This window comes from Gopherus evgoodei, chromosome 2 (genome assembly GCF_007399415.2).
Source record: "Gopherus evgoodei ecotype Sinaloan lineage chromosome 2, rGopEvg1_v1.p, whole genome shotgun sequence".
NCBI classification, from domain to species: domain Eukaryota; kingdom Metazoa; phylum Chordata; order Testudines; family Testudinidae; genus Gopherus; species Gopherus evgoodei.
The window spans coordinates 89,261,654-89,287,295 of NC_044323.1; the positions used below are offsets into that span (position 1 = coordinate 89,261,654).

The window sequence follows — 25,642 nt, forward strand, 5'->3', positions numbered from 1 at the left end:
TTACTTTTCTAACCCCTCTCTTACTGCTTTGTAAGTTAATTGTGGACAGCCAGGTGCTTCTTGTGCAGGTTGTTTCAGAGAGGCTTGGTAGTATATAGTTTATAAAAAGGTTTAACTCTGCTCATCTAGAAAAGAGAGAAATTCTGTTGTGGTTTTGTTTTGGTTTAAAAAAAAAAAACCAACCCAGAATCTAGAGAAGAAGGTGGTGTTTTTTGGGGTGGTGGTGGTGGTTGTTGTTATATGCTCATAAGTGGTATGCATAAAGGCAGTTTTGCTTTTTGTCATGTGGCTGCCTAGTGAGACAAATGACAACTGATATTACTGTGGACTTCATATCTTCTCCCCTAATAGGGGCAGAAATGAAAGGAAGTGAACATTTTCAAGATGGAGTCAGTTGCATGGATGTAGGAGAATATTTTATTTTTTTAACTTGCAGACTTTTTAGTCTGTTCATCTCTGCAATACTATGACTTGTTTAGAAGTGTGATCTGTCATGTCCCTTGGTAGTTTTAAAGTGGCAAAACCTGATAACTTTTTGTCTTTCAGCTTAAAAAATGAACACTGCTCCAGCTTCAGAAAATGGACCATATTCCACAAACCACACAAGACCCTTTTTTTATGCACAGCCAACAGCACAACAACCTTTCCCCAATCCATGGTACCTCAGTCATCTGTATAATCCATACTGTGTACCTGCCCCAGGTAAGGCAAAATAGAGCCATCTGAGGAAAACATGCTTTTTTGTATTACTACCTGAGTGAAGGAAATGCAAACTTTATATTAAAGCTCCTTTCATTTGTTGTGTAACTTTTATATTTCCCCTAATATCATGGAGCCTAGAATTATTAGTGTATAAACTGAAGGCATCTCTCTTAAAATGTGCTCTCCTTGTCTATTTGTTCAGCTATATTGTAAACTGGTGTTTGATGTTTGTTTCATGAGTGGGACAACTCCAAATGAACTGGACAAGAAGAGTAAGTTTCTAGGAAGAGTTTAGTAAAGAGAAGCAGGCAGTTTCAGCAACTGGCAACAATAGGAAAGTGCATGTATAAAGGCGATCACTACTATATCCTTTGCCTATGAGGAATGTTGAGTAAAATCAGTTTGGCTAACTTCAGTCAACGCAGAAACCTTGACATAACTTAGTGCTGGTTTAGACACCTTAACAGATATTGAATGAGTATCCCTGTGTTGTAAGTGCCTGTTCATATTTACAGTTTGTGGAGAATGGGCATTAATTAACAGACTGACTTGCCCGAGGTCCCACAGGAAGTGTGTGGCAGAGCTGAAATAAACATGAAACTGACAGACAGTTCTGAGACACTTCTCTCACTGTGGTGCCTGTTAAAAGGTTCCATGCCAAAGCCTGCATTGTCAGGGATATTAAGTCAGGCTGATATTATTGGATGGGTGGGGTTCTGTGGCCTGCCTTGTGCAGGAGGTCAGACTAGATGATCAGATTGGTCCCTTCTGACCTATGAGTCTATGAGTCTATGAGTCTATGGAGGAAAATGTCACTTGAGCATTGTCTAGGAGTGTCTAAGATTTTTAGCTAAAAACTAAACTACTGCTTTGACATCATATCAGAAGTATGACATCATAATGAACATTCTCCCTAATAGGCACAGGGACTGTTGTGGTGGGGTTGCTGCTGGAACAACTTCGGGTTAAAGAGAAACTGCATGGAGGTTTTTAAAAACTGAGTGGGATTTTTTTAAATATCCTGTGTACTGTAATAGCAGGGCAAAGGGAGAGTTGAGAACGTTATGCCTGAAGCTTAACTAAATGCACAAGGCAAGTAAAGCTATTTCAATCTTGTTTCTAGCAATATGCAAGTATAAATCTGACTCCATAAGAGGCTTTCAATAGTTGTGTTTTTTTTTTTTAATTGGTATTGATGGCTTTCTGATTAGTCTTGGCTAATATGGGACAGCATAGTATCAGAGGGGTAGCCGTGTTAGTCTGGATCTGTAAAAAGCAACAGAGTCCTGTGGCACCTTATAGACTAACAGATGTATTGGAGCCTAAGCTTTTGTGGGTGAATACTTATGCTTATACTCCAATACTTCTTCTATAAGGTGCCACAGGACTCTTTGAGACTGCATAGTTTCAAGTAGAAACTTCTAGTGAACATCAGATCTTATTAAAATGCTCATAACACACCTTAAGAGTACATACTATTGCCCAATAAGTGCTTGCCAATACATATATTCATTGAATTTCTAACTGTAGTTAGAGCTGTTCTTTAAAACGCATTCTAATAGATAACAACTTAGTAGATAAAAGCTTCACCAGTTTGGATGGCAAATTAAATCTCATGCTTCAGGACTTGGGAAGAAATATAACCTATAGGCATATTACCTGTAATTGCCACTCTATGGAGTTCTTGCACTCTCCTCATAAGTATTTGGGACTAGACAATGTTGGAGGTGGGATATTTAACTAGATAGCCCACTGGTCTGAGCTAGTATGGCAGTTCCTATGTACCTAATGGATTCTGATGACTTTCAGCTTTTATTTCAGAAGATAGTGCTGTTTTATATAGACAAATGCATATCTCTCTCCTTTCCTTCTTCAATATCTCTAGGTTTCAGAAGTGGAAATCCATATTTTCCATTTTATTCTGTTGCACTACATGAGTATCCCGGATATCTTGTTCCACAACATCCCATGCACACAAGAGTTAACAGAAGACCTTATTTTAATGTCCCCCCACCCTCTCCTCTGTTTTATCATGCAACAAGGTTTAGACATTATAGTGGCCCTGGGAAAAGAACAGTGACCAAAGAAACACAGACTGATCCTAGACAGCCTGAAAACAAACCAAAAAAGCATCAGGATCTCCGTACAGAAACGAAAGGCTGTGAAGCAGGAAATATAGGCTGTGTTTCTTCTGGTATGGGTACAGAAACTGAAAGTACTTCAGTGAAACAAGATTCAGCTGGATCTTCTCTTGTGCCAGAAAGAGACTTTCAAAATAAGGGGTCTTCCAACTCTTCACAGTATAGAAACATTCCTTCAGGAAGCTATGCTTTTGAGAAAGAAGAGGTCCGAATAGAGTATGGAAATGGCTCGCCTGCAATTCAGCTATGGAAGACCTTTAAGGAAACTATTCCTCTCTATGATGTGGCAAGTAGTAAACCAGTCCCAGAGAATATCATGCAACGTGACTTGTTTTCTGTTAGCTCTTGTGAAGGGGTAATATACAGCCCTCATGAAGGGGAGGAATTGGTGTCATGTGCTTCTTATTCAGATGAAAGAAAAACTGCTCTTTCTTTGAAGCAGAGTGGTGAAAATGGGCAGGAAAAAGAGGTCCAAAATAATGAAGTAAAACTAGATGCAGAAAAGCAGGGAAATGCAACCCAAAGGGCAAAATCTCCTCTAGATGAAGCCAGGGCAATGCAAATTGCTGAGCTGGCTAGAACTGTTCGTAATGATCAGCTAGTGGCAAGGCAGGACACATTGTTTAAAAAATCTAGTTTGAAAAGATCTGCTGCCTCAAAAACTTCTGAAGAGGAGTCCAACCTTGATCAGCAAGCAGGGTTATTTCCATCTAGTACAGAAATAACACATGATTCAAGTCCACTGCAGAAAAAGCTAAATCAGAGCCACAGTCCAACCAATGTAAGTCAGATAACGGATAAAAGTTTATGGTGTGAAGAATCCATGGAGAAGTATGTTCCTTCTAACAGCTGGCTAGCTTGTGTGGATGACATGGACACTAACTACAACTATAATATGTGTTTGCCACAAAGGAAACATCAAAGTGTACTCAGTCTGTCTTCTGATGAAATGTCTTCTAAAGATGAAGGATCTTCGACTGATGATGATGTACCAGTGTCTTACTTTGTCCCTGATTATGTGCTTCAGAAGAGCATGTACGCTGTCCAAAAAAGTACAGAGAGCTCAGAGAAAGAGAAAATTAGAAGTAGTGGCTCTCTTAATGAAGATGAAGTGGTAGGAAGGGAGCAGACCAATGTTGTCAATACTCAGAACTTCAAAAGCTGTTCGAAAGTGAAGATTAAAAAGATGGCCAGCAGAGATAGAAAGATTGGGGTCCTCCCTAGATCTTCTGGTCAGAAGAAAATCTACTCGCTAAAGAAAAAAGCTGCTAAGAGCTTGTCTCTGTCAGAGGCTGAAGACTCTGAAGAATACTTTGTGGCAGAGGAAGAGGGTGACAATGAGGAGGAGGATGATCTGGATGAAGTTGAATATTTCTTTCAAGAAGCCACTCCATATGGACACTTGACCTCCGGTAAAGGCAGTTTCTACAGGCCAATTGGCCAGAGGGTGCTTTGGAAACCACCTAAAAATGCCATACCAGCTCACTTGATTAGCTGGCCTGCTTGGGAGAAAATGAAAACGAAGAGTGGGTTCTGTGAACGCAGTGGTCTGGCTTATAAGTCAGGTGAGAAGGAACAGGATGAGGTTGTGTACAGTGATTATGGGTACTATGGAAAAAAGAGGTTTACAGCAAAACAAGAGGGATCTGACCATAAGAGAACTTCACAGAAGTCTTCAAGAGGTGAGTTAATATGACTGGGATAAAAGTACTGCAGGATCGTGATTCAGAATATTTTGCAGCATGTGTTAGCTCTCTAATTCTAAATGCTAGCTGTATTGTTTAAAAAAACAAACAAACAACGCACAGTCAGTCTTTGCCAAATGATGTTGTTCTGAAGGCCAATACTAGAACAGGGTTCAAAAAAGAACTAGATAAGTTAATGGAGGATATGCCTATAAATGAGTATTTGCCAGGATGGGCAGGGATGGTGTCCCAAGCCCAGTGGTGGGCAACCTGCAGGCTGCACACAGCCCATCAAGGTAATCCACTGGTGGGCTGCCAGACAGTTTGTTTACATTGGCATGGCTGCCCACAGCTCCCAGTGGCCACGGTTTGCTGTTCCCGGCCAATGGGAGCTGTGGGCAGCCATGCAAATTTTAAATAGTCTGGTGGCCCACCAACAGATTACCCTGACGGGCCATGTGTAGTCTGCGGGCTTGCTCACCACTGCCCTAGCCTCTGTTTGCCAGAAGCTGGGAATGGGTGGCAGGGGATGGATCATCTTGATGATGACCTGTTCTGTTCATTCCCTCTGGGTCTTGGCACTGGCCACTGTCTGAATACAGGATACTGGGTTGATGGACCTTTGGTCTGACCCAGTATGGCCACTCTTTTATGTTCTATTTTTGCCTTGAGCATAGCCAGCAAACTTTTGGCTAAGGCTAAATTTGAAGTCCTTTAATATTATTATTAAACAGTGTAGAATTCTTATATATGAATAAAAATAAAATTTTTTACTCAAGGTTGAGCTTCAGGTGATGTCAGCTAGTAAACAAATGTGGATTGATCCTCATTTAATCTTTTTGACTTGGATAATACACTTTTTTCAATATTTAACTCATTAAATAATGAACAACACTCTTGTTTGCCAAGATGTCATTTGACAGTGGCAATATAATCTCTTAAATTTGTGTCGACACTGGCTACCATACCATACCCCCATGTTACAAAATGGGCTTAGCTAAGGTGGGGGAAGTGTCTTATAAACTGATGATGCTAGCTGATATAAACGTGTCCTATATCTATAGTAGGGGAGTAGTGGCCACTCAAGACAGCGTGCTGCCCCTCAGACTTGGCCCAACTGTTTCTCTGCGATGACTATAGTTGAGGGGTGGAGAATGGCTAGGCCAGATTTGAGTGAGTGGTGGTGTAATTTGCCACATGGGTTTATAATGCAACTCAGGTTTGGCCCAGCCACCCCCTCTGTTATGACAGATGAGTGGCTTCACCAAGTCTGCTGCCCTTAGCTTGCTTAAAACTAGAGGAACCTCTGCAGGAGAACCAAATATTGAAACTTCAGATAAACTACTTCTTCCTTTTAATCTAACTTGTTGAAGACAATTAAACAGTTCTAGCACACTAGCAAAACTTAACTGTGATTTTAAAAAACTCCTCTTGGCCTGGGAGAGAATATTTCCTTTAGCTAGAAACAAAGACAAGCAAAGTAAACTTCAGGTAACTGAGTTCCTGTGACTGTAACTAGCTAATGATCAGTGTATGTATTACAGTAATTCTGCTTGTGCTTTCTTCAAAAGCACTGCCATAAATTGCCATGATATATTAGTATAATGAAGCAGTAATTGGTTCCATGTGAGGTTTTGCAGCCCTTTCACAAAATCTATCAAATTTGGTAATACACAAAGGTACAATATGATAAACATGCATATTGAGTCCAATGAGCAACATTTAAAAAATAAACTGGGGCCCAGCTACCAGTGATTAGTATCCATATAAATATTAGATTTAAAAAATTCAAATATAGTCCTCTGTGGACTACACATTTTGCCTCTGTATTGTAGGTCAGCTGTAAAAAGTCAGTATGGTAACGTTACTTACAGTAGATGCTTACTGATATTATTCCAATGTCTCACTATGTTTTAATTAGTAAGGTTACTAAAGGAAAACATGGGGCTGACAGCTGATGAGTACTGGATTAGAACTGGTGCTAAACCCAAGTGTGCCAGCTTGATATGTGGTAGCCTATCATCCCCAACCAAAAGCAAAGAACAAGGTACAGCTGATTTCTTGTCACTCCTCAGATTCTCTTCCCTTAAATCTTCAAAGAAACTGTTTTCAGCAGAATAGTTTGCCATTTTGGTGGGATATTTAGCTATTGCTTTGAAGGAAATACATGTTGGTTGTGGTTCAGATAATCTATAAATCTGGCTGCTCTGCAGGGGAGGGAGTCTGCATATATAGAGTTGGGGTGATTGTGGTGGACAAAACTTTTATTTTAAAGCTACAGCAGTATATTTTAATGTGGCAAGAAATGATGCCTTGTATCAATGCAGTCTTTACTAGCACAATTTATTGCTACCTCGTTAAGATACTCTAACCCTGTCCTAGCTAGGGACATAATTCTTCTGTGCACCCTCAACAGCAGTTCATTACTCTCTTGACAAGTGAATTCTAAAGCTAAATCTCATGTTCATGCCTATGCAGATACTGCTTTTAGAAAATGTTGTCTATAGCTGTTGATCCACACTAATTGTAAAGAGTGGCAGAAGAGTGTGTGGGAAAGAGAGAGAATCCTTGCTTCAGGAAAGAGAGTAAAAGTTATTAAATACTATAAACTTAAGTGAGAGCCTGTCTTAAGTAAAATCTAAATATTCTGAATTGCTTGAAAAAGTAATAATGCTACTTTTATTTGGTCATTCAGGTAATCTCCTTTTGGATAAACCAAAAAGGAAAAGGATAGGCAAACCCCCTTACAAACGTAGAGACACAAGATGTGAGGCAGAAGATATTGAAGTATGGGAAATGCCTAAACCCAGTGCACACAAAGGTTAGCATACTGTTACGTGCCATAAACACTAGATATGTTCCAGCAGTAACTCTAAGTTTACTGTCATGTGGTGTGTGTGTGTGTGTGTGTGTGTGTGTGTGTGTGTGTGGTGGTTTTTTATTCTCCCCCTGCCCCATCTCCCCTCTTGGATTATCTGCATTCAAAACATGAGTACCTTTTTAGATACTCCTTTGTCATAAAAATTCTTTGACCCCGTCTCTCTCTACTACAAAGAATCTTTCTGTCCTTAAACTACAGGCTTCCAAATTTTTATTTTAAAAAACAATGGTTCGCATTTTATATTACACTAATGGTGGTACTATAGTTTGTTTTTTAATGCACTGTAAGCTCTGGAGCAGGGACTTTTATTGTTAAAAGTCAAAATAGAGATGTAGCAAACTCAAGTGATTAAACATGGCATGTGTCTTAATTCCAAGGTCTTTAGTCTTATACTAATTAATATGTTCTAATGTGACTTTATGAAAGCATTGTGAGTTAAGAGTAGAGGTCCATGGTTATTGGAAGCCAGCTCAAAGAGGTGAGATACATTTGGTGAGGGAGAGCATAGTTGCTTGACCTAATGGAGGAAGACTGTTCATGTGTAGGGAATACCATGAAGGAAAAAACTCCTCTCTTCCCACTTGAAACTAGTTTTCGACAATAAACCCTCCTGACAGGAACAGTATAAACCAATGGAGTGTTTGAATCTGTCTGCAATCTGAAACACTGGCTCAGAAGTGCAAGTGCCTGAGTAATCAAAATCACTGTGGTCCCAAAGCCTAACTATGACTTAAGATGTCATCACTGTGCACATTTCACTCCTGATCTTTTTAGTAGGAGCATTCAGTCATCTTGCACATTTCAAACTTTCTCCTGTATTTCCCTGTTAATGCCAAAAATGGCACAATTTTTCCAGCCTGCCGCCTTCAATTTCTCCGATGCATTTGTGCATTCCCAAAAGTTCTGCACCAAAAATTAAGGAACAAATTAAGAGAACTTAATATCAAACTAATAATTCTAGGAATTTTATACTAACTGGTTCAACATACCATCTTTAAAATAATTGATTTCTAATCTTCTGTACTACTGCTAGACAATCCAGGATCTGTGGTGCAGAACTTAGGTCTGCAGAGCTGGTGGGACTTCAGTATGACTCAAATTCCTAGTTTACTTCCTGCAATAGTATAGCTCACTTGCTAGTTGCCTATTTTAAAGGAAGACTTTACAACAAGCATCAGTGAAGGGAAAGTGCATATGTTAAAAACTAAATCTTTCTTTTTTTTAGGGTGTGGATCAAAGAGGTCTCTCTACAAAAGAAGATAATCTGACTATTGCAAATGCAAGGGGGAAATCTGATTATTACAAATGCTGGGAGAAGAACACAAACATACTGAGGTTGCATGTCTCTTAATCTTTAAAATGAGTCCATAAGTAGCTTTTTTTGTTTTTTTTGTATAAATCTTTCTAAGCTACTATGCACAGTTAAAGGGTAAGAAGTAACATGGTAAAGAATTCGAGTACACTGTATAAAATATTAAATGAAAGGAACACTTGAAATAAAGCACTCGAAATTGTAAATAAGAACACTTACTTATTGCTTAAAAGCAATAAAGTTAACAGAATTGCACTGATTTGTGGGTTTTCTTTCCTGAATGCTGTACTGAAGCACAAGCCTAATATAGGGATGGGTTGTCTGTACTAGTAAACACCTAAGCAACTGCACTTTCCTACCTTCCTACCATATTGTTCTAAACTCTAATTTCAAAGCTTTTTTTTTTTTTTGTGTAACTCTAACTTCCATGCTGCTTTTCAGAGGTCAAGACTTCAGGTAACTAAATTTCTCTATCTTCAGAGAATAGAACAGTGGGGATGATTTTCAGAGTGTTCTTTCAGGAGTTCAGCCATGACTTTCCCTGAGGTCCCCCCTCCTATAGGAAAACTAGGTCTAGGATAGTTGACAGATTAATCCTCAGTGGAGAATACTAATGACACAACAGCTCTTCAAAATTCAGATTTTTTTTTTCCAGTTCCTGAACCAAAGAATTTAATATACAGTGTGTGTGTATAAAAACAAAATAAAACAAAAAAACTCTATAGCCACTTACTGCTTTATGTAATGATAGCCTGACAAATGTGGAGACTGTAGTGCTCTATCCAGAGAGCACCTCTAGTTCTAAGTTAAAACCAGCATGCTGGGGATCATTTTAAGGGACAACTTCTGCAGATGTCTTGGGGTCTCTGCTGCTGCAGCTACCGGTCTCATACATCCAATACATTTGACTCTGAATTTGGGTACACTTGACCTGAGCCTAACACCACCTTAACTCTTAAATTTTCTTCTGTCATCCTAAAAAACACTTAATCCTGGCATGGCTGCAAAATGCCATGTGAGTACACATGTACTCCAAGTAACTTACTCGTATGTTAAAATACCTCTCTCTGAACTGTCTTGGTGGCAGTGTGTATGGGAATAGAACAAGTTACTGGGGTACTTCAAAACATCTTAGATGCAGTAGATTCTGGGATCTGAGCAGAGACACGTGGAAGAGAGATGCAGAGGACATTTCAATTTAAATGGCTCAGAACTGTGCTAGTGTGGCTATGGGCCAAAATTGCAGTGGTTCAGAATACAAGTCACTGTGAAATAGACCCTGCCTACACTTCAGAAAGACTAGATCTTCCTCTGCAGCTATCTGATTCAGCTAGGTACCTAACCAGTTTGATGTGTCTAAGTTAAATCACCTTGTTGACACCATAGTGTCAGAAAATCAGTTGAACAGCTTGTTTGTACAGACTTCTCTATGCTGCCATTTTAGTGACTCAGATACAGGCTTATAACTATTGCTTTGTTGCATTTTACTTTTGGTGACTTCAACAGACTATGCAAGGAACCCTACACGTGTAGGACAGCTGAAGGAAAAACATTCCCTTTTTTTGGCAAAGGAGGTTCAAACAGACCTGAGATTCTAACACTAGATGTTTCATTGGACAGTTTTGTTGTCTCTGACTCAAATTCTAAAAGCTACGTGTTTCTAGCTAAATCTTCTGTCAGAGGGTGGGTGGGGTATAATCACCAAATCTTATGCCAATGGTGGCTTGGCATGTCAAATTTTAATTCTGCAATTTCACATTCAGAGTGTAGAAATTCTATGTATGTTTGGTGTTGTATAATTTCTTCCACTTCAATGTTGATTTAAGAAGTGTTTGTTCTTAGCTTCTGAGTGAAAAGATCAAATTACAGCTGTTTCAATTAAATGAAGAGAATGTAAGAACCACCTACAAAAATACTGTGTGATAACCATGGATCTGCTAAGGAAAGACAGGTGTAGTGCAAGACACAAACTTCTTCCACAGCACATAATCCCTGTAGCTGGTGTGTGGTGCTAGTTGGCTATTAATCAGTGACTTTGGAATGTCAATGTCATCTCTGACCTCTCACTGAATTTTAAGTAGCTTGTTATGCTCGGACCTTGTCAATGCATGCAGAACCTAGATAGCCCTACTCCAAACATCTTTGTCTTCTCTAGAGGTCTCTGGTAGTACCACAACAGTTCAGGAGGAAAAAATATTTAACTATATAATCAGACCCAAGAGGTTTTGCTAGGATGACTAATAGATCTATGAGCTGGTAGACATGTTACAGCTACACTCTTCTTGATTTGTATAGTCATGTGAATGTTTCATAATTCCAGCACTCATAAGTAATGTGATAAACCAGAATCTACATGCACTGGAGGCAAGAAACTTGTTAAAAGGTTCAGTCTCTGAAGTAAATTACCAAGATGTCAAGTGCCTTAAATAAGTAAATGGTTAATCAGAGGTAGATCCCATTGCTCAATTTAACACTTTATGGAACAGCTCAATTGTGTGGTTTTTGCTTTTCTTCTCCTCCTGAGGCTAGAAAGGACCATTAGGTATCTATTCTGACCTGCATCTCAAACCATAGCACTTAATTCAGGAATTCTTGCCTTTTGCCCAACTTGTGATTATTATAAACATCCCATTTTGTTTTTTTTTTAACTCTAAAATTTACTACAAACCTTGCCAATTAATAATACCTACTTATGCTGTTTTCAGTTTGAATTTGCATGACTTAATTTTTCAGCCACTAGATTTCATGTGCTAAAGGCCTATCTAACATCTTCTCCCTGTATAGGTACATAAAAACTGCACTCAAGCTCCCTCTTAACTTATTCAATAAACTGATTTGCTGCTGTAGCCTCTTGCATTGTGTTTCCTGGACAAGAATTTAGTCTTGTTGCTCTTCTAAGCCTGCTCCAAATTACCATTTCTGAAGCACAGACACTATAGTCCAGAAAGTGGTATTAGTCATGTTGTCTAAGGCAGTCTGTTTACCCTGTGAGAGTATCACACTGGAAGCTCATGTTTTGTTTATGTACAGTGGCTCCTATATCCTTAACTGAGCCACTGTTTCTGAGAATACAGTTCCCTATCTTGTAAATACTACGTTCTCTCTTCCTATAGGTTTCAGAGGGGTAGCCGTGTTGGTCTGTGTCAGCAAAAACAATGAGTCAATCAAGGTGGATATGGCCCATTTCTGACAGTTGACAAGGTGTGAGTATCGGAGGGGAAAAATGACTTTTTGTAGTGACCCAGCCACTCAGTCTTTATTCAGGCCTAACTTGATGATGTCAAGTTTGCAAATTAATTCCAGTTCTGTAGTTTCTTGTTGAAATCTGTTTTTGAAGTGTGGTTTTTGTTTTTTTTGTTTTTTGGTTGAACTTTTGAGTCTGGCCACTTTTAAGTCTGTTTATTGAGTGTCCAGGGAAATTGAACTGGTTTTTGAATGTTACAGTTCTTGATATCTGATTTGTGTCCATTTATTCTTTTGCATAGAGACTGTCCAGCTTAGCCAACGTACATGGCAGAGGGGCAATGCTGGCACATGATGGCATATATCACAGTGGTAGATGTACAGGTGAATGAGCCCTTGATGGTGTGGCTGATGTGGTTAGGTCCTATGAAGTCCCTTGAATAGATAGGGGGACAGAGTTGGCAACAAGGTTTGTTGCTGGGATTTGTTCCTGGGTTAGTGTTTCTGTTCTGTGGTGTGTAGTTGCTGGTGAATATTAGCCCCTCAACTTGAAGCAATCTCCCAATGTCTGTGAGAGTGAGGGATTGTCATCCAGGATAAGTTGTAGATCCTTGATGATGCGTTGGATAGGTTTTAGTTGGGGGCTGTAGGTGATGGCTAGTGGCTGTCTTACTTTCTTTGTTAGGCCTGTCCTGTAGTAGGTGACTTCTGGGTACCCTTCTGGCTCTGTCAATCTGTTTCATCACTTCCCCAGGTTAGGATTGTAGTTTTTAAGAATGCTTGATAGAGATCTTGTAGGTGTACAACCAAAAGTAATTTCCCCTCAGTTGATATTCGCCCCTTCTTATCAACTATTGGGGAATGGGCCACATCCACCCTGATTGAATTGGCCTCGTTAGCACTGACCCCCTGCCACACACTTAGTAAGGCAACTCCCATCTTCTCATGTGCTGTATATTTATACCTGCCTACTGTATCTTTCACTCTATGCATCTGACAAAGTGGGTTATAGCCCACGAAAATTTATGCCCAAATATATTTGTTAGTCTCAAGGACTCCTTGTTGTTTTTTCTATTCCTATAGGTCAGTGGTTCCCAAACTTTAACATCCTATGAACCCCTTTCACTAAAATGTCAAGTCTTATGAACCCTCTCCTAAAAAAAAAAAATATTTCCAGGGATTTTCTCCTTTACTGCTTTTTTATAATTTATACTCAAGTAACCTTGGAAATAAAATGTCCTAAAACAAATTTTATTACACTATTTATTATTGCAGTATTTTTATTACATTATGAAAATGGCAACACTTCCATGATCTCACTTTTTCATAGCTTGTATCACTCTGAATAAGCCTGTTATAAGACAAGGCTCCTATGTTCCATCAAGGAGTATCAGATGTGAAACAGCACGAAGGTATTTAAGATGCCAACTCCAAGTTCCTCCTACACAAGCATTCAGGTCTTGAGCAGTCCAGGCAAACACATGTTACAACAAAGCCTAAACTTGTTCTTCATAATTTAAAAAACAATACTAGCTATTTAATTTTAAAAACAGCAAAAAATATCCACCTCCCTTTCCATTTCTTATAAGGAGTCTTGAAGTTTAAATCTCCTCAGGGTGATATATGCTTGAATTGATCTGCTTAACTCTTGGAAGTCCAGGGGCTGCTGGCCCTGTGCTGCCCAGGGTCTCTAGGGACAGGTCTGTCCACCATTGGGGAATTTTTTCCCCAGGAACCCCCTGTAACATCTGGCAAACCCCAGGGATTCATGAACCCTAGTTTGGGAACCACTGCTCTAGATAAAGCTTTCATTTGACTCTATTAAAACATGTCTGAGTCACATCACACTGTAGCAGTGACTTGTCATCCTCATTATTTACTTCTGTTATCATGTATGAACTTTTTATCAGTAGTGATAATATATTCCAGGTCACTGATTAAAACTGTAAATAGTAGTGGGTTGACCACCCATCCATAGGGCGAAATTACATTAGAAACTACCACCTGTTGATTCCTAGTAACAATCGTTTGGTCAGTGAGTCACTTCTTTTTCCATCACGATTAAGTGTTCCACAGGGAGTCTATTCTTACTTGCATACAGAACAATTCTGCTGAGTTTATATGGCCACTCCTTTTTTTTTTGTTTGTTTTTTTGTGAGTGTACTGAGGTTAAAATTTTTCTAAATAGTTTAAGGAAAAAATATTAAATGTTTAACAAAACTTAACCTTTTATAGTAGAAGAAAGAGCTGATGCTGGTTGCCTATGAAAGATAAACACCCAAGGAAATAGCAAAAAGGGATGGGGCCATTAACGATTAATGGGATGGCGTTTTATAAAGACACCTTAATATGGCTTTCAGGATAGACTTCCAAGCAAAAACTCTAAGGAAAGATGCAATAACCCACATGAAGCCTCTCTTACATTTTAAAGATTGGCTTTGCTGTAGCTATTGGTAGGAAGTTATGGAGTTGTTGCAAGACACCTCTCAATCTATTTCCTACCCACATTCCCTCAACCATGCTGCAAATAAGCAAGTAACTGGATGCTCTGATGACAATACTTATTTCTCCACTGCAGCACTGTAAAGGAGATCAATCAAGCCAACTCTCAGGCAGTTCTAACTGCCAAGACTACCAACAAAGAAACTGCAGTTGTAGCCAGCTGTCAGTTACCCTACCATAGAACATTCCTGAACTTCTGATAGTCACTAACAAGTAACATTAATTTTGCATATAGACAACTTGTTTACTAAATACTGTAAGAGAAGATACCCTGTAGCTACTTTTGGGACTTAAGATAGAATACAGATATCATCTAAAAAGTTACATTGCTGTGATTCAATAGAGGATTATGCACAGTTGTGATGACGGTGACTACAAGGTCTATGCTTTAGATTTGGAGGGTGTCTTGTAAAGGAGAAGAAATGGATTTGTCCCCCTTTTTATTCCCTTTTGCTTCTGTTGATATAAAATTTAGCAAGGAAAATAGAACAGGCCTCTTCTGAGTAGGGCTTTTTGATCCTATTTCTAGTATCTTTCTGGAAGAACAGTAATAGCAGGTTTATGCAGATTTCACCTACTTAGTGTACTTCCTCTCTCAATATTTATTCAGACCATTTAAACTATTAACTCTAATACCTGAAAATTATGCAGCAGGGGAAAAAAAGTACACCTCTATCCCCATATAACTCAGTAAAGCAGTGCTCGGGGGGGGCAGGGCTGCACACTCTGGCTGATCAAAGCAAGTCAGATATAATGTCACTTTAGTGTGATGAAACAAAAACAATGTACACCTCTACCTCGATATAATGGGACCCGATATAACACAAATTCAGATATAATGCGGTAAAGCAGTGCTCCAGTGGATCAAAGCAAGTTCGATATAATGCAGTTTCACCTATAACACGGTAAAACTTTTTTGGCTCCCAAGGACAGCATTAGTGGAGTAGAGGTGTATTTGGTTCACCATTCCCACTCCCTTCCATTATAGGATCGGAAAGCTTTCATGCCAAGAAATAGTGCATGTTCAACCTGTACTAAAATATTAGGGTGAAATCTAACCATCACCAAAGTCAACACTGTCAGGATTTCATGCTTGCCACAAACAAGGCCATTGTAGCTTTACCATGTGATAGCTGTTCAGTGTAAGCCCTAACGGGGAGCCTATGTTTGGGTTTACCTCGACCAGCTACACCTGCCTTGTCTAAGTTCAGATTTTAAACACACCCTTTTCCTCCTCGTGAAGGAAAACTCCAATTCTATATTGAGGTTTCTTCTAAAACAAAGGAAAAAAACAGCTTTGACATTTCTGATATTTTCAATGTAAAAAAAATTTCAGAGCTTCATTCATTGTCATAAAGCAGTTTCGAAGAGTCCACAGGACAAACCCCCTCTTCCCTTGCAAGTTACTTTTATACACCTAGATTCCCTGCAATCAGAGGCTCACTCACATCACAGCGAGATCAGTTTAGCCATTCATCTTGCAGGGACAGATATATCTGGTATTATACTGTTTACTGTTGTACAGATCTTTCCAGTCCTGTCTGCCCTGGGAGATTATTAGAGATCCCATGGACCCTTTTTGTAAAAATAAGCATTTGTCCTCATGTCCTTGACCAAAGCATCCTTGTTTCCAGCCTGCTTTTCTTTTTCTACATTTCCATAGTATTGTGTACTTATACACTTGTAAAACATTTGGGATTCCTTCCATATATTGATACAAGAATATTCTTTGTATTTCCCATGTTCACAATGATTCACAAAATATAACTGTATTAAATATTTTACTAAATATGTAAAATTAAAACATTTAAAGTTACTTCCCCAACCCTTTTTAGAAACAAACATGTATCAATACAACATAGATAATGAACAATGCTCAGAAGAACATTGTTACCTATTCCATTTCAAACAAGAAAACTCTTTTCTAAGCAACTACCATGCTAGCTTTTGTCAGTAAAATTAGTGGGGCGAGTTTTATTATTATTTAGCAAGAGATTTTCACACATGGAGCCCAATTTTGCAGTTCATAGGATTACTTCAACGAGTAGGTGCTGGTCAATGTTGTAGAGTGGGGCTCAGAAATAGTGTTGACATTTCAGAACTGAGCTTTTCTTCCAGTAAATAAAAATAAACCCTTGCTAACAATACATTTTTGCCTTAAAGTAAAGCCTCTTCATTAACATTAATAGGTTTTTCCTTATGTCACACACTTTAAAGTGGTGATCACTCCGATCGTGGGATGATCGGAGTGACCATCAGCACATGGGGAAGATACAGTACAGCCCATTACACTTAGCTTGGACCTAGCAACATTCGTTGTTGTTTGCTGTACATGGGAAGTCCTAACATGGTTCAATGCTTCGCACAGTACAAACTGCAATTCCTGTTACAGCGAAGCTCTGTGTGTAATTAAGTTATTTTATGGGGTAAGCATTACCTCACTAGAGAGCTCCGCTGTCCTTTGCTGAAATCTGTGAGCAGTCCTTTAGGTGGTGGCTGTTTTAACAGGTGGCAGCATAACAGTGAGGTTTTATCAACCATCGAGTTAGATGATCATTAGCCCACGTTTCACAGTACCTAGGTATGCTCAAGTAAAATCATTCCTTGTTAAACAGCCATAGCTGAGCTCATCCCTTGCTTGGGGCACCCCTGCAGAGAGGCAGAAAAAGATGGCACAAATGGGACATTACATGTACCCGTTTGTATGTTCTCCTAGACTATTACAAAGCCCTTTTTGGTTGGTTGTTCCTCATTCTTTGGATGTCTCCTCACAGTTCACAATCTGGGGTCAAGAAGCATTTAGCAGGTGACTGCTGTCAGTCAGATTCTGACCTCTCATTTGATTTAGAAGATTTGTGCTTTCTTTTCTTTTTTTTCTTTTTTTCCTTTTTCTTTTTTTCCTTCTTTTTCTTCTTCTTGTGTTTCTCTTTATATTCTGAGGAACTGGAGCTGCCACTACTTCCATCTTCATCTGAAGAAGAGTCTTCCAGCAGTTGCTTCAATTGCTGTATCCTAAACACACACAAAATAATATGAAAGAGAATCCTTTTTCCATGTGTGCAGCAGTATGCCCACCCCAAAAAGTGAATAACGTAATAGACTTGTGAGAACTGGTCACCAAGTTGTCTTTGGGGAGGATCCCTGGCTATGCAAATCACTCCAGTCAGAGTCTAAGTTATGGATTTCTGTGCTCCTGTTTTCAGCCAGGCATTTGTCCAACTCAAGTGTTTTTCCATCCTGCGGGTGGGGTGGTTGATAAGGGGAGGGCCTCTACTGCTACCCAGCAAAAGCAGTTATGTGATGTTTTTATTTTAACATGTATAAATGTACTCAGCAGCAACAGCCATCAGTATGCCCCCAAACCAGTTTTTATACTACTACTAACTGACATGCAGGTGAATCCGGGATGAATAAATTATGAGGTTTTGTTACAATGATGAAGAAGGGGAAGTCACTGGTATCACTGACATAAAAAGCAGGTTTTCCTTTAGCAAAACAGGTAATTTCTGATGCAAAAGCCCCTCCTGTTTAGTTCTATGATAGGATGGATTCTTAACAGATAAGGAAAGTCTCCTTACCAGCTTGATTACTTCTATTTGGTACCATCCATTTCAACTTGGTGTGTATTTTTTTTAAACACATGCATCTGGTCACCTACAACTACATTGCACCCTATCCCTTAAGCTCTAATGTTGATTGGATATTGCTCATCAGTAATGCTTCCCAGTGCAAGGAACAAGGAAAAGAATTAAATGCTTCTGCTCTATTTACCGAATAACGATTTAATAATAGGAATAAAGGCAACATTTTTCAAACTTGATTACCTAAAGCTAGCTTCCTAAATCCTTACAGAGGTATCTAAATAAAATCAACCTGGTTTTCAGAACTGCTTAGAAATCTCACTGAAGTCAATTAGAGCTGTGAGTGCCCAGCACCTTTGAAAATCAGATCACTTTTACTAAAGACGTAAAAAAATAGATTTAGGAGCCTTCCAGGTTTGAAAATCTTGACAAAAATGAACACGTCTACTTTTTGAACAGGCAGTTCTAGGAATCATTAAATATAAATCACTTCAATTTATGAGCAACAAGTAAAATAGCAAATATTTATTAAGAAGGGACAAATGACACCTCCTCTTCTGCATTAGCTGTTTATTAAAATATAAAGCTTACCATTAAAAATTAACTTTTGTTTGGAGGTGATGAGCTGAACCGTGAGGAAAATTTTGCCCATAATATCTAATTTTCACAGAATAATATCAAATTAAAGGCTTACATTAAAAAAAAATTAATTTACTACAGAGATACACTTACCTCATTTCCTTTTCATGGCGTTTATTTTCCCTTATTACATCATACATGGGGTCTTCATGTGCCTTTGAAAAAGAGGAAAGGGAAAGCCTAGTATCAGTAAAAGACACTACCACTGGCGCATATATTTGACACTTTCCTACCATTAAAATATCCAATCCAACATTTATTCCAATAGAAGAGTCCCGGTTAGTCCCAAGCTCTCAATTCACAAGGATGCACTGACATTATTGCAAACCTTTTAGTGAACTTGGGCTGATTTTTGGCATCAGGAAAGGTTTACGCAACTCTAATCCAAAGACTATGTAGCTGACTGCATAAGGCTCTCCTTGCCCATAACACGTCTCCTCCTATAGCTGGGGACTATCTCCTATAGGTTCTCAAATATTATGGTGATATGAGACATAAAACTGGTTATAAATTAGAACTGCTGCTGAAGTCCAGAAATAATCTTAAATATGCCTCTAACACATTTGAACCTTCCCTCTCCATTACTTCCTTTTTCAGTCACTGGGAACAACACTGAAATCCTGCCTGTGAGTCAGAACCATAACCTGAGCATCATCCTCTACTCAGACCTCTCTCTAAGTCCTCATATCCATGCAATGTCTAAATCTTGCAGATCTCTATTCTCTAAAACATGATGTTTCCGATCCAGCCACACAGCTATAATTCTTGTTCAGGCTCTTTTTAATCTCATATCTTGATTACTGCAACATCCTTTCCTCTGGCCTTGACAAAGGCAATCTTGCCCCACTAATATCCATTCAGAATGCTGCCGCAAAGATAATTCTCCTAGCTCATTGCGCTGACCATGTCACCTCCCTCTTTGTATCCCTCCATGGCTCCTTCTTTTTTATCGCTTCAAACATAAGTTGCTTGTCTTCCCTTTCAAGGCTCTCTTCCACCCTAATTCTCTCATCTCTCATTCACTGTCGAGATGTCAGTTCCCATCTCTGATTAGCCCACGATGCCAGCCTCCACTGCCCACTTGTTAAATTTGCAAACAAACACCATTGCCCTTTCTCCCATGCTGCCTCTCATGCTTATGAGATGCTCCCCATAAACATCTGCAAAACTTCCTCATTATCCTCCTTCAAAACCCCTTTTTTCTGTGATGCCTCAGACAACCTGACCACACTTAGTACACTGGTGTGCTTAAACCACTGCCTCCCATGTTGAACAATATCATCTCATTGTTTCCTCCTACTCCATCTGTCAGTATTGTGTCCTCTGTTGTCTCTTGGCTAAGCTCCTGGAGGCAGGTGTTTGTACAGCACCAAGCACAATGGGGTCCTGGTCTATAAACAGGATTCCTAGGCCCTAGGGTAAATAAAAATAATCTTCCAATTTTTTCTCTTCCACTATTTCTATGGTCAAGCTGTATTGCAGAAACACCTGTACATTAGCATAAAGGAGAATACCTACTAGGCACCAGCACTCATGTACGGAATCCCATATATGGAAGGCATTTTGTCTATCCATAGTTAAGGAAGAAGCTAGCTTCCTATTTTAAGTTTGATTCCCAACCCCTCCCTTTACTCATTCTACCTAAACAATACCCCTGAAATTTTACATATGCTATCTCATCCCAGGATAGAATTTTTCTGTGAAATGTAAGACAAATCACATTGGAGTTTTACAGATAAGGTATTTCTAAAATTTCTGCATCATTCACTCTTTGAATAGCTTCTAATTTTCTTGTGGCTCCTCATAGCTTGGTCTATAAACTCATTTGATGCAAGGTAATCTAAATCTCTTCATGTTACCTGGGCAACTCACCACTGATTATTTGTTAACAGAGTTTTTAGGTACATTGATATTTAATCATAAATAACTGATGTTGAAAAGATTAATTAAATATAATGGTTGAAAGTTTCTTGAAGACTTATAATTTATATGCAAATAATTATTATCTTCCATTTAAAGAGTGGGTTTTCTGAAAATTAATAATACATTCAATCACATCTGTGTATGAAGAGAGATATTTTTCTCTAATAAGAGGACTCTGGTCAGGTTTCAACATCAATATGAAACTAGACACAGTGGAAAATCCTTTATAGACCATAACCTAATAGACTTCTTTTCACTTGCGAGATTAGCCATCATCATTATTAATGAAAAATACAACCAATACTACAATATTTTTACTTACTACTCTGAATTGTTCCAATTTCTGATTGCCTTTAATAAAGAATGGACATTCTTTATCTCCTGTTCTGTGTCCATAACGTTTACATCTCCAACCTTTAGTAAAACAGAAGCAAACTGAATCTTTGAGTCAGCTCACAACCAATTAAAAACATTAATGGAAAACATCTTTATGTAGCTGGAGCACAGTAAAGAGAAACGAACCGTTAAATTCAGTCTGCATATCTACAAAAGCCCTCATGATATTGGCTGCTATTATATCAATATGAAGTCAATATATCTGGAATTCATCTTTTATACTGCATAGTCATGTATCACTAAGATTTTTTTGCCTAAAGTCAAAAGATTTATAAAAGAAAAAGGCCCAATGAAATTGGGATGCTTCTTGCACTTACACTGCATAACTTTGACCTCTTTTCCTAATGGCATCCAGAGTCCTTTAGTTGGGGCATGAGCCAGGAATTCTCGGGCATGTTCATTGCCTGGTACATCAGGTATGCAGTCTTCTGGCTTAGTTTCATCTTCCTATAGAAATGGTAAGCAAAACAAAACCTCTTTTTCGTCTAGCTTATTTTAAAACAAATAACCCAAGTGTATAAATATATGTCATCATTTACTAATGGATCTACTTTCTCTCTGATATTCCTTTCCTCCTTTATACCCATAAAGTTATACTCTTTTAGTAGCATTAACTCATTTTTCTTTTTTGCTGTCCTTAACCTTTCCCTTCAAGCCTAAATATTCTTACTGAATTGCTTCCCTCCTGTTCCATTTAGTCCAACACTTAATTAAATTAAAAGAATTAAACACTTTTCAATTTTTATTGATTTTCTCTTCTCTGTAATTGAATATAGTGATTACAATAGCCTTTATATGCGGCAGTTTTTGTTTAAGTTGCAAACACTAAATTATGACTCTTTGAATCTGGTAAGAGGAATTCCACAAAAGATCACATGCTAATTTAATGTGATGTTAATGGCAAGGAGAGAGGGAATCATAGAAGGTGGATCTGATTCCCCCAAAGCCAATGGTAAAACTCCTAATGACCTCAGGATTCAAACCAGTGTTTACAGTTTCTTTTAAATACAAAACATTTATTACAATTTACTAACCTTAATTAGCCCTGGAGGAGGTTTCTCATAGCTGGAAAACAATAAAAATATAGTTGTATAAACATTATTTTCTACAACTTAGCATCAGACTTATATGCACGGACAAAACAAAGCTGTTTAATGTTATAAAATTTAAAATGTCATATAATTTAAACATACTTGGCCTAAAACTTTACTTAATTACACTCCTTAAGACGTGTAGCAGCCACAGTGCAACACACGGATGCAAACAGAGTGAAGTGATGCTTGTGGTGTTTCTAAATAGCCAAAAAAAGAAAAGTCTTCTGCAAATAACACAATCCACTCTAGTCTGCAAACATGCTTTGGTTTTGTGTTTGCTTGGAAATGACAACTTCATTATGCTGCTTTATAGTGATATTTCGTGCATCCAACTGAGCCCTAGCTGCCAGAAATTCACAACTCTTTCATCTCGAAAGTCCAGCTATGGTAAGAAAAATGACATCTTGCCACTTCATATTTATTTTTTCCAACACTGAGTCATAAATATGCTCAACTGACAATGTCAAAGCAAGAATTTTCTTACTGCCAGCACTACAAGCTCAACCTAGTACAGGATAATCAAATTGTCTCTCTAGTACATTCAGCATCACCAATAACTAATCTGAAGACAGCATCAATGATAGTTTTGTTGATGACTCAGGAGGCTGTTCTGCACCAATGCTGGATCAGCAGCATTGACAATAGAAAGAGGGACTTGTTTTTGTCCATACAGTGGGCAGATCTGACTTGGAAGACACCAGTGGAGACAATGTACACACGAGTGTTCAATGCAAAGGTATCATTTAATCCTCTTCTTAACAATAGCAACACTTAGAGCACTGTCTGGAGTAATTCACAAGAAGAAATCCCTACTCCCGCTGTGAAGGAATTAACATTAAATTATGATTGCAGCCCATGATATTTCCACTTGTCTCAACCCCCTTTTCATAAATTAAGGCACACACATATTTTACAGCATCAGAGGAATCATTCAGCACATCTTAAGCCTTTTACATTGTACATTTTTTCATTCACTCCAAAGGGATCCTGCTGATCATGTTTTGCTGTCAAACTACAGGTCTCATGCTTTCTTCGAAATGTCACTTAAAAATCAAACAGGACAGATACAAAATCAGGGAAGGAGTTGGGGGAAGGACACTTTTTTAAAAGGCACTGGGTGACAGAACTTTTTTTTAACCTATGTTCATGTGGATGGGTATATAGAGAATGGACAGACTGGCTGCCTTCTGTAAAATGTTCAGAGAAATTGGTGGGCATAGCAACAACAAAAAATTCTGAACCTATTTCTTTGCAAAATGGGCCACATTTGGAAGGTCACTGCACACCGAAGCCCACCAGAAGACTTGTGCACAGCACATGAAACACTGGCTACATGTTTTCCCCTCTGCTTCAAATTCCCTGACCCTAAAGAGACGAGAGAGGCTGAACCACAGCCACAACAGTAGCCACAGAATGGTATACCTCTCACTCTGCCAAGGCCCAAATGTAAGACACAAAGTGTGACAGTGGCCCAAATTGAGGCCATCAAAATATTATTCATGCAGTGAAGTTAAAAAGTGATGGGACTGATTCCTCAGTGTAGAGAGCTCTATAGCATCAGTTTAATGATTCTGCATTTCTAATGTATATAACTTTCAACGATAAAAGTGAAGAGACACAGATTTTGGGGGGATCTTAGGTAACTTTGGAACTATGCTGAGTGACAGTCCTCAAAAAGAGGGACATATGAGAACATTTTCTGGGATATGTCCTACTGCATTTTGTAAATAAAACTCCTGCTCCGGCTTCATACGCTGATTATTCCTGTCAGGAACAAAGGTAACCAGTACAGGGTCTGGGCCTGTGCATGGGGTTACTTCCAGACAGGATTTGGGAGCACATGAATATTGCTTTTGAAGCATGTGCATGCACATGTTTAGACAGTCGGTATTTCCATGCAGTGGTAGCACATGGTCCATTGCCTCTAAAAACAAACAAACCCAGATCAAACTTTTGAAGTGCCACATTGCCAATGATCAGCCAGAATTAGAAGGGAGCCAGTAGCAGGTGACATCATAAAATGGTCCCATTCCCATAACTCTGGCTTCTCCACCTCCTTTGTAATTTTCATTTATAAAATACAATCATTGGTGTATTTTAATTATTTATAAAGGCCAAATACATCAGCCAACAACAAATGCTGCCCCTAAGATTCAATCTGGATTTCCAGCGCCCTCCCAGGGACCCAGTTCAACAGCCTGCTATGATCTATTTGCAAACGCTCAGATACCAGGGGATGGGCTAGCGACAGTGCGGGGGTTGGGTTCAGCCTGTCCCAGAAGCAGGGGGTAGCCCTAAAACGGAGAGTTGCCGCTGGACAGGCCCCAGCTCTGCAATGACGGGTCAGCAACGGGTGGGGGCACTGGCGGGCAGCTCCCCAGCCACAGAGGGACTTGTCCCGGGGACTCTCCGTCTGCTCCCCCCCGAACCCCTTACAAGGACTCCAGGTGCTGGATTTGCTGGATCTGCTGCACCTCCCGCTTCTTCCTCTTCTGCTCATGCCGCTCCTGCGCCCTGCAGCCCCCGCTGCTGCCCGCCAGGGGCTCGCGCTGGCTCCTGGGTCGCTTGTGGCTATGCCTCTCGGCGGGGGCGGCCTCCGCCTTCTCCCGCGCTCCCCGCCTGTGGGACATGGGGGCTCCGGGCTCGGGCGGGCAGCGGGAGGGGGAGGCACAGAGCCGAGCAGCTGCAGCTCCTGCACCGACCAGCGCCTCCCCTCCCCCCGTTGCTGATTTCACTTTCACTTGACTTCCCATCCCTGCACCCGCTGCAGGCAAAGCAGGGACTTCCTCTGGGCGGCTGGGCCTGGCTAATCCCAGGCAGCGCCCCCTCCTTCTCCAGCGCCCGCCAAGGCACAGGGGCTCCCAGCCGAGGGGCTGCTGCTCCCCGCCCTCCGCTGGACATAGAGTAGCCCTGCTGAGCAAAGGGGAACCGGCTTAAAGGGTTTGTAGAAAAAAAAATGGTGAAAGCTGCCTGGGCTGGGGGTGAAGGGGAGTCGAACTATTCCCTCTGCATTAGTAAGCAGCAAAGCAATGAGCTAGTGGAGGAGAAAAAGGCACTCTCCTGCAATCCCAGCTGTGCAGGTGCACCCCAGTAAATCAGGAGCCATGCTGGAACTAGGGGTGCTGTTGCACCCCCTGGCTTGAAGTTGTTTCCATCATATACAGGGTTAGGGTTTACAGTTTGGTTCAATGGCTCTCAGAACCGGCATTATACAAATTGTTCCAACACCTCTGTCAGGAGCCCTCTCCTCCCCTCCCCTGTCCCTCAGGATCAGGTCTGAGATAATGGTTACCTGCTCATAGTGCCTGCGCTCCTCTCACTTTCTTTTATATTCTTTGGTCTGCTTTATATTTTAAAAGCTACAAAGGCGAGTGACCCCAGCAGAGTTCTTAATAACTAATAACACTTAATTTTCATCCACTGTCTCCCAGCATCTTACAGAGGGGCACAAGTATAATTATCATCATTTGACATAGGAGTAAACTGAAGCAAAGAGCAGTGAAGTGACTTGCCCCAGGTCAGAAGCAGGCCCCTTGTGAAGCCAAGAATAGAAAGCAGGGGCCCAAATGGTGCAGAACTTTGCCACCTCTGCAGCAGTCTGGG

At 39.8% G+C, this 25,642-nt stretch overlaps 2 protein-coding genes across 7 annotated transcripts in view; one reads left to right on the forward strand and one right to left on the reverse strand.

Moving 5' to 3' along the window:
* The window catches only part of LOC115645964, an 11,705-nt gene extending 2,725 nt beyond the window's left edge, over positions 1 to 8,980 (forward strand). For 5 of the 6 annotated variants that reach the window (XM_030551330.1, XM_030551328.1, XM_030551326.1 and 2 more), the window contains 5 exons: positions 547 to 702; positions 2,588 to 4,525; positions 6,450 to 6,575; positions 7,224 to 7,349; positions 8,635 to 8,980. In XM_030551330.1, the coding sequence (XP_030407190.1) occupies positions 555 to 702; positions 2,588 to 4,525; positions 6,450 to 6,575; positions 7,224 to 7,349; positions 8,635 to 8,672 (2,376 nt within the window). In that variant the 5' untranslated portion in view covers positions 547 to 554 and the 3' untranslated portion in view covers positions 8,673 to 8,980. The remainder of the gene's footprint in view (positions 1 to 546; positions 703 to 2,587; positions 4,526 to 6,449; positions 6,576 to 7,223; positions 7,350 to 8,634) is intronic. The other variant, XM_030551331.1, reaches the window with a different exon arrangement.
* Positions 8,981 to 15,709: 6,729 nt separating this feature from the next.
* RP9 (RP9 pre-mRNA splicing factor) lies at positions 15,710 to 24,773 on the reverse strand. The gene is made up of 6 exons (XM_030551336.1): positions 24,476 to 24,773; positions 21,980 to 22,010; positions 21,263 to 21,392; positions 20,872 to 20,963; positions 18,720 to 18,781; positions 15,710 to 17,418 (listed from the first exon to the last, which is right to left on the reverse strand). The coding sequence occupies exons 1-6, from the start codon at positions 24,667 to 24,669 to the stop codon at positions 17,223 to 17,225; spliced, it is 705 nt and encodes a 234-aa protein (XP_030407196.1). The 5' UTR covers positions 24,670 to 24,773; the 3' UTR covers positions 15,710 to 17,222.
* Between the last annotated feature and the right edge of the window lie 869 nt (positions 24,774 to 25,642).

Bases quoted from the DNA above. Each gene is read 5' to 3' on its own strand.
- RP9 (XM_030551336.1), bottom strand. From the start codon at position 24,669: ATGTCCCACAGGCGGGGAGCGCGGGAGAAGGCGGAGGCCGCCCCCGCC. The intron at 22,011-24,475 runs GTAAGGGGTTCG...ATTGTTTTCCAG, and splicing joins ATCCAGCACCTGGAGTCCTT to CTATGAGAAACCTCCTCCAG. The intron at 20,964-21,262 runs GTAAGTGCAAGA...GTTTTACTAAAG, and splicing joins AGAGGTCAAAGTTATGCAGT to GTTGGAGATGTAAACGTTAT.